Raw genomic sequence first — 9,257 nt, 5'->3', positions numbered from 1 at the left:
ACAGAAACTTGCGTTTCAAATGCAGTTTCTCATTCTTATCGTCGTCAGCACTGCGATGTAAACTATGGTGCCGGATCGCGTCTCTGACTGGTGTGTTTAGCGTCCTATCTCGCCCATACATTAAAAGGGGTCCCCAAGTGGCAACAAATGACGTCACAGAAACCGGAGTGTCATGCTGTTGCCCGCCGCGATCCAGGCGCCTGGGCGTAAAAATGCGGGCGAAAAGGACGAGCGAACGCGAGTGTCGCTGTCGTCACAGCGTGCTGCGGTTGGAAAAGTAGAAAACGCGTACTGAGCTCGAGGCATTGTTAGAGTTCGGCTATTCTCATCACCGCAGTGCTTGGACACGAGTCACTACCCGAATGTCACACGAGGCATTGATTGTTACGAGCCAAAGTCCAGTGCTCACGCAGTTCTCGTGTCCAATGCATGAGCCGAGCTCGACTGTCGTCAGGGGGGTGATTTCGATCCCACAATCACGTCATAGATCTTGGCGAAGGCAAGACTGAAAGGAATAGTCTCATTTTATCCTCACAATTTCACCGCGACAAAGAAGCTTCTGAATCAGTGCCGGTCTGTGCGAGTACACTTGGGCCAGACTAGATAAGTGCGCCTCTGCAAAGTCAGGAACATTCCAAACCGACACCATTTTATGACCCCTTTAAACTTGACGGTGTGCAAAACAAAAACAATAGAGGGTTACTGTTAACAAGTGACACATAGAATTGTCGAATAAACACACCCAAATGGAAGAGGGAATTCCTCAGGAATACCAAAACATTCTCTTGAAAAGCAAAAAAAAAAAAGGGGGGGGGGGGGTACTTTTAAAAACATACTGCGTTGTAAAGGTTCCTCCGCTCCGCATCTTCGGCGCAGACCAGAAAGCGTACGTGGCCCCAGAATCTAATTTGTTTGTAACAACACTCGTGCCAAAAAGCGCGCTTTCGTCGTGCCAGACGCCCGCGCCGTTACTCACCACGATGCACTAAGAATAATTATTCGTGCCTCTCAAATACTTGGCTTGCACTAAGCGCGAACCTCCTGCAGCATGCATTTTTCTCCATCGAATTTGATATTCTCAGCAAAGACAATTCGTAATGACTACCAGCATATTGTGTGATGACGTCGCTTGATATTCTCTTATACAGTTCAACTTTCTGGTGAAATGCAATATTCACAACACTAGCAATAGATGTCCTAATTCTAAAGTTGTCCAGTATTTATAGCAGTCTTGAATCATTTACGGTAGCCTAGAGAAATGTTAGAGCGCATTACTGATAAATCACAGTGTTGCGAAGTGAGGACCCAAAACAAGTGCACGTAAAACCGAATATAACATTAGCCTCCTAAGCTAGTATTTCGCGAAGTTCCGAGCTCATGCAAAGTGATGAAATGTGATTTTTTTGCACTTTAAGAATCTTTAAAGTTGAAGCCTGGGCGAGTTGGTATGACATTCTTAAAAGGTTAAAACAGCGCTCTGTCCGTGCCCTTCTTTACCCTGTCCGTCGTTTTTTGCGCTGTTTTAACCTTTTAAGAATCTTTGTCTGTCCTTCGCGCTATTTATGTATAATTAGGAATATCGTTGCATGCATCTTAATGGATCTTTTCTTGCAGTAAGGCGTTTTGTAAGGGATTATTAAACAAAATATCATTTATAATCTCTCTCTTTCTCTACATTTCGTGTACTTGCCTTCTGATCTGTTATGTGAGCACAAAGTCCTTTTTATCATACCCTGCAACCCGATGTTTCACACCGCTAATCAGTGAACAAAAAAAAAAAAACACGTTTACTCAGACTCAACAGCTGGCGTAGTTTCGAGGATCGCCCTCCCGTGTCGGTTTCAAGCGGTTCTGTGAACTTCATGAATTAAATATGATTGATGATAATAAAATGTATATTCAATTACTGACTGAAAATTTGACAGCATAAATTAAGGGCCGGTCACCCCAAAGCAATGCACCCCTAAATTCTTTGAAAGATGCTCTGCAAATTTTTTCCGGCGTTTTTATCCTCGACAGGCACGTTGTGAGTGATTTGGGACAGCATTAGACATTTTTTATTTTTTTTTTATTTTGAAGCTAATTGGGGTAACAATGTGTTCACGACACATATAACTTGTCAAACATATAGAAGTCTGTTCCTACCTTTTTTTATGTGGTGAACATAACGGCTGGACAAAAACAGAGTACACAGGGGCGCGTGGCGAAATTATGACGATTACGCTCGCAAACCGTCAGAAAGTGTCCATTTAAACTTGTTAGTGAGCGCGTTGGTAATGATGCAAGTTTAGAAAGAGTTATATACGTAAAGACAGGGGACGGGACAACATATCGTTCAAATTTCAACAAATGATTTATTGCCGGACGCTTCGCCTTCGCAACTCCACTATAGGAGAGGGAAATTTAAAAGGAGGGAAAGGGGAAGGAGAGGGGCACAATAAGGCCCCGGGAGAAAACTGGGGGAAAGTAAACCGCACCTTATTGAAAATTCCATCAAGATACGTAATTTGGGACACTGACTGCCAGTCAGCAGCCTTGGTGGAACGTGCCCTGATGGTCCATCAGATGACGTCTGAATGCCACTGCCAAGGGAATTTCATCAGCAAGGGCAGCATTTATATAAGAGTAAAGCTATACGCACTCATAAATATCGCCAAATGCCTCGACAAAACAAAATGTTCGAGAAAAAAAAAGGCAGGTCCACTGCGGATCGAACCCGCGTCCATTTGCGTACCAAGCGGACACCTTAACCCCTATGCTATGCCATTTCTTTTTATTATTATTTTCAAGTTTATTGAGCGTTTGGAAACTTATTTCACACAAAACCAAACAGCCGACACGCCGGCTGTTTTTGCGTTAGACTATGAGCAGCCTTAACGTTGTATCATTATACGCTAACACTTCACATACACCATTTCTGGAGACGTGTTTCGATTAAGTCCCACTGCTCCTTGTCCTCTGGAAATCTTTTTGCCGCAACACTGAGAGTCCACCTCAACTTGGCCGCATAATACCACCATGTTCGCGTGGCACGGATGTCGCACTCGAGATACGCAGTTCGGGATCGCCAAATCGCATGCAGACCGAGCACCACTAAAACACGCAGCACAGTTGGAGAATGCTCCTCACTCTCAAAACACAACCATTTGAACACGTCCAGAGAATTTCAAGCTCTACAGTAAAGAGGCACTTCAGTTCCGACCAAAAAAGGTAAGCGTTGCTACACTCCAGAAACACGTGATGTAAGGTTTCAGTCGCCCCGCACAAAGCGCAGTTTAGCGACCACGGAACAAAGAATCCTTTCTTATCAAGCCACACTTTCACAGGCAGCACTTCAACATGAAAACGAAAAAAGAAATCTTTGCTGCCTGTAGGCACGGGCAGCTTTCTCAGCTACTTAAAGACATCGGATGAGTTGGGAGTGATGACGCACTGTCGGTACAACGGCACTGGCAAAACTGCTGAGACAGTGTCCCAGTAAAGTGTCTTCCGTTTCACCGTCAAAAGATACTCCCAAGAGAAAATAACCAAGAAGAACCTGATTGAGTCAGCAACTTCCTTGTAAAATCTGAGATGCCTCGACGTGGTCGCCCGACTCGTGGTGCTCACCATTCATTGTTGCAGGTTTTCATATCCTAAGCAGTGGAATGCGGTCGTAAAAATTGGATCTCTTTAATCTCTAAAGAATAGAAAGCGCTGCACATAAAGTTTAAGGGTCACATTCACGAGCCCGAAGCCACCGCTTTCCAGACTCCAAAACAGGTTGCTCCTTCACATCTTTTCCATTTGCGATTGGCAAATGAACGTAGCCGAATGTTTGTGGATGGCGTTCACCGTGCCTGCGCCGCAACAAGTCACTTGCGCCATATACAGGAGCGCAGGATATGACACCGCGTTGCAGACATAGCTTCTGGAGAACATTGACAAACGTCTTGCTGTCTAAGAAGAAAGTTTTACTGGTATGGTCGCCAGTTTCTGCTTCCACTGTTGTGACGTAGGTACTGACCGATCCATGGGCACGCCGAGGTACTTTTCCACGCCTGTAGACCATTTGACGTCCATGAACTCCGATGGCTTTGTGGCCCACTCTCCGAGCCAGCTCCCTTTCGACTTGTTCTTATTGATTCTTGCTCCGGAACACCGACCGTAGCTTTCTAGTTCCTCCAAGACTGTTTCGATTTCTCGCTTTGAAGAGAATACAAAAGAAACATCGTCTGCGTACGCCAGGAGCTTTACAGATGCTCCCTCCAGGTTGAGACCGGATATTGACTTGTTGCGCTGCACCTTGAGGCACAGTGGCTCCAGCTGTAGAGCGAACAAGCTTGGTGACATGGGGCAACCTTGCCGGACAGAACGCTAAACCGAAACTGACTTTCCTTTCTTCCCATTTATTAGAGGCCGCGTGGTGATGCTTTTGTAGCACAGCGCTATCGAATCTCTCATCACTTCGCCCACCCCACATCGTTCCAAAACCTTCATGAGAAACTCGTGAGACACTCGATCAAGCGCTGGACTGAGATCCGTCTGCAGCACCGCTAATGGTTGATGACCTTCGGCTGTCGCTTCACAGACAAAACGCATGACATGAAGGTTGCGATAAATGGACCGTCCTTTCGCGCCATAGGTTTGGTGCTCTCCGATAACGTTTTTCAGTCCAATGTCCAAACGCCGTGCCAATATTTTCGCCATTATCTTGTAGTCTGTGCTTAACAAACTTATAGGACGGAAGTTTGTTACTGCGGGGATTTTTCCGCAGGTTTGTACTGTTGGAATCAAAACAGTGAAGCTCTCTTTCATCGATCGGGGAAGTAGCCGTCTTTCTTGTATGTCTTGAAACACTGTCAGCAGAATGGGGCAGAGGAGGATTATAAACATCTTATAAAACTCGAAGGCGATTCCGTCCGGGCCCGTGGCCTTGTTTGCTGGCAGGTTCTTGATTGCCCAGTTGACTTCTGCTGTACTGATCGGTTGATCCATGCGGTCCTTATGCTCCTCTGACACTTGCGGCAGATCGTTGAGAAAACGGTCGGTGATGTCATTGTCGATATCTTCTCTTCGAAATAACTCACTGTAGACGGCTGCAAACATTTCTTCAACTTCTGCTTGTCCTTCCGCCATGACATCACCGTTTCTTACTTTCAGAATTGTATTTGTTTCCCCTCTTGTTCTTTCCAGCATTGCGAAAATTTTTGTCGGTACCTCTTCGTTTAACATTCGAGTGCGGCTCCGGACTGCAGCACCATTTAGCTTTTCTTCTAGTAACTTGAGAAGTTGTGCTTTACATTCTTTTATATCACCCTGAAAAACTCCAGGGCTTTGTTCTTCTTCGACAATTAGTGTCTTGAGGGACTGGACCAACGCTTTTTCTCTCGCGTGCGCTCGAGCTGTCGCTTCTGCGAAAAGTCATTTGCGAGTTCCTTCAATTCCAATTTGAAGTTCTCCCACACGCAGGCATCTAGCGGAGTTTCATTGCCAAGTACCTCAATCTTTTGTTTCACCATCGAAGCAAATTCTTCGTCTTGTAAAATGGTCATGTTCATTTTCCAGCTTCCATTACGTGCCTTGCTGCAAGTTTTTGCTCCGGACTTGAGAGAAAAGGAAACCAGCGCATGATCAGAGAACGAGACCGCGTCAGCCCTGTACCCCTCCACCTGATTCAGCATCTCGCTTGACAGGTAAAGTCTGTCAAGGCGGGCGTGAGATGCTCCCTGCCAATGCGTAAAGCGAGGAGAAAAACCTTTCAGCGGACTTGTGACGTTAACCAGATCTAACTGCTCTAACACACTCTTCAGCTTAGTTGCACTCGAGTCGCTTATTGTAGCGTGGTTAGAGCGGTCACGGTTAGATAACACGCAGTTAAAGTCTCCGCGTAGAATGACTTTTTCAGGCGTGCCCAAGATTCGTATCAAAGACTAGAAAAAAAGACAGCGTTCAGCAGCATCGTTCGGTGCATAAACCGACACTAGATGAACTAGTTCATTTTTGACGAGGCAGTCAACTCTGCTTACGCGACCGTCCGCGCCAAGCTCACAATCGACAACGGAAAAACAATTTTTCTTTTTGACAAGCACCGCCGTTCCTCCAGACGGATTGCCAAGGGTCAATGTGTGAAAACACCAAAACACGTGTCCAAAGTACTGCACAAAGTCTTTTGCCTGCTCATGCGTGGAGATTCTTTTTTCCTGAATGAAAGCAATATCTGTGCGTTTTTCTAGCAGCAGACTGAGTAGCCATTCTTTACGTTTCCTTGCAACAGTATTAACAGCGTTAAAGGTTGCAATATTCGAAGGATTCGAGTTTTTAGTAATTGAAATAAAGTGTTGGAGTTGGGACGGCTTACATGTTTGGCAGAACGTTGTCAATCTTCGAAGGCTGTTTCTTCAAGTGCTGAAGCACCCCGCTCTGTCAACCATGGTTGGCCTTGAGGTTCTGTGCTTTTCTTCCAACGCTTGCGGGTCACAAGAGTAAATTGTTGGTCACACGCAGCCGCACGCGCTGCAGTTTTTTCCGTTGATCGCTCTCCCTTCCTTTTAATTGGCGCTTCCACTCCGGTGACTTCTTGATCCGGGTTGCCATCTGCCCCAATGGCCTTTCTGTTTTCCTCGTCCTTCATCTCAACCGATTCTGGTGTGACTTGTCCTGCTTGCGAGTTCTCTCCCGTCTTCGGCGACGGCGTCTCTGTCATCTTGACTTCTGCGACGCTGCTTGCTGGTGGTGCTGAGTCGGCTGCTCCGACGACGTCAGTCGGCAATTCAGACGCCTTCCCTGTCGGAGTCGCGGCAATGGTCTCCTCCGTTTCATCTTGGTCCATCAGGTTATCGACGTCCTGCAGTTCAGTTGGAGGCTTCGTTTTTGCCGCGTACGTCTGGATACAGTTGTCCTCCTCATGTCCGTATGTGCGGCATGTCCTGCACCACGGAGTGCGACACTGCTTGCGCATGTGCCCTACCTTCTTGCATCGTAAGCACTGAGGTGGGCGGCCTGGAATGGACACCAACGCTGGCATTCCGAGGATGTTGATTTGATGCGGGATAGCGTCCACTGTGGTGCCTTCCTTGAGCACCATCGTGACTATTCGCGTTGTTGTCTCCACACTCTCAAAGCCTGGTTTCCTCCACTTCTCGCACACGATTGATTTCACTTTACCGTGCGACTCGAACGTCTTTTGCACAGCTTCGTCGGGAACGCAGACGGGAACCCAATGAACTTTGGATGATTTCTCACTCACATTCGGATCGATGACCAGGCAGGTCTTGCCCTTGACGTTGAGCACTGCCGCATGTAGCAGCTTCTCCTTCGCTGCCGCGTTGTGCAGGGTGAGCATCCAAACGTGGTTGTACTGGAAGGCACCGAAGCCGGCCACGTCATTCGTGTCAACGACGTCCTTCAGAACGTCGCGAAATTCGTCGATGCGACAAGGTCTCGCTGATGGGTCGCCATGTAGAAAGACTGAATTAAAAGAATAACGACCTGTTGGCAGCGTAGGCAGGATGATACGGTAGTCCTAGGGAATCAAATATTCCGAAATACCTGTTGGAACCCGGCAAGGGTAAGCCGTAGAACGAGCGCCGCTGGAGCTCATGATTCCTTGACCGCGCACCTCGGCGTTCAAAAAAAGAATCCCCTTATGCTATGCCATCGCCTAAGAAACTCGATTCGACCATTTGTTTTATACGAGCTTAGCGGAGTGCGTATAGCCATTTCCGTCCGAAGTGCACTCCGGAGTACGTATAGCTTTACTCTTTATATAAAGCTCAAATTCCGAGGGGGCAACCTTGGATGGCTATGAAACGGTTCATAAGCCGAGGTGGCCATCTTGCATGGCTGTGAAACGGTTCACAAATCCTTAAAATGAATGTAATTCATGACATCAAAAATCAGGAAAAGTGTTTACCCTTCCTTTGTTTTTTCCCCCTTTTGAAATTTGCGTTTTTCGGGCAAAAGGGACATTCGTTTACAAACGGGACCACATGCACTGTAAGCATCTTTCAAAGAAACGCCCTCGATGTCTGAACCTTTCGGGACGACCGTATACACTTTAATTCACAAAACCTCTGCGACTCCGTTGAAGCTGGAGAGCAAGCATGCATGCTACGACAGACAGCCCTGGCTTCCACAAACGAGCGCGAGCAGCAAACATATCTGAACTACGCTCGCGGATGCTTTTTGTCTGCACTCTTCATGAAACAATAATAATGAGGTGCGACACAACGGTAAGGCCGATAACCCATGCCAGATGGAAAGGTGTAACCTTTCTAGCCCAAACGTCTCGGACCGAGTGAGGAGCATTTTAGTATTGCAGCGCGAGATTCCGACAATGAGCGCATCGCTCTAAAGAATGCTTTGGCTGCATATGCAGTTAAGCCTTCAGCATGTTATGCAAAGCACTCGTACATCACTCGCCGTACTTCAGGTCTACTCACCTGCCATGTAGAGTACTTTCGCGTCGTAAAACGATCCTTTTGTTCGCGCGTCTCCGGCCCAGTAGACCTGGTACACCTTGTCGTCTTCAACTACACCGCTAAAGTCCCTTACATCGTCAGAACTCGCAACAGGCTGGGTCTTGTCGAGAAGAAATCCTACTAAAACATAAGACATTGTAGAGCCCGGACAGGGTCGACAGGTTGGAGCAAGCGGGCAAACAAAACGAGTTGAGAGCGATCGTTCATGGAAGCTCGGAGAAGCAGCTCTATGGGCGAAGCGAAAGTGGCGTTTTCGGCGTTTTGGCGGGATTCTGATCAGGGACGCCACAACATCGAGGTAAAAGGAATACCTAAAACCGAAACTGATAACTTGAATGATCTGGTATTTAAACTTGGTGACCTCATCGGAGAGCAGATCGCCCTTTCTGATATAGAAGCATGTCATCGTGTTCCCACGAGAGATCCAACAAAGAGCAACGTGATAGTGCAATTTCAGCGGCGACAAAAACGACTCTGTTCTCGACAAGGCAAAGAAAAAAAGAATTACTTGCCAAGGCTTCGGACTGCCTGAAACATTGCCTATCTATGTAAATGAACACTTGTGCCCCGCCCTGAAAAAATTGCTAGGAATGGCGGTCTCAATAAAGGATGAGCACCAGTGGCGATACGTTTGGGTAAGTAACTCTAAAATATTTGCAAGGAAGGCGAATGGGACCCCTGTCATTACTATTTCTGACTATGGAGATCTTGATAAGATCCGCTAAATACAGCTGACGTGTCTCTATCTATTTTTCCCTTTTTACTACCATGGTTCAAAATTTAGGTGTTCTGACG

At 46.8% G+C, this 9,257-nt stretch overlaps 1 protein-coding gene across 1 annotated transcript; it reads right to left on the bottom strand.

Annotated features, from left to right (window-relative positions):
• Positions 1–6,358: 6,358 nt before the first annotated feature.
• Positions 6,359–7,123, bottom strand: LOC120843905 (the record flags this gene model as incomplete). The annotated part of the gene is made up of 1 exon (XM_040215375.1): positions 6,359–7,123. A coding segment is annotated over one exon (765 nt), but the record flags the coding sequence as incomplete, so codon positions are not given.
• Positions 7,124–9,257: the final 2,134 nt, after the last annotated feature.

This window comes from Ixodes scapularis, unplaced genomic scaffold (genome assembly GCF_016920785.2).
Source record: "Ixodes scapularis isolate PalLabHiFi unplaced genomic scaffold, ASM1692078v2 PGA_scaffold1__304_contigs__length_218370807, whole genome shotgun sequence".
NCBI lineage: Eukaryota > Metazoa > Arthropoda > Arachnida > Ixodida > Ixodidae > Ixodes > Ixodes scapularis.
The sequence above is the reverse complement of the archived record's forward strand: the minus strand, read 5'-3'. Positions and strand labels throughout refer to the sequence as shown.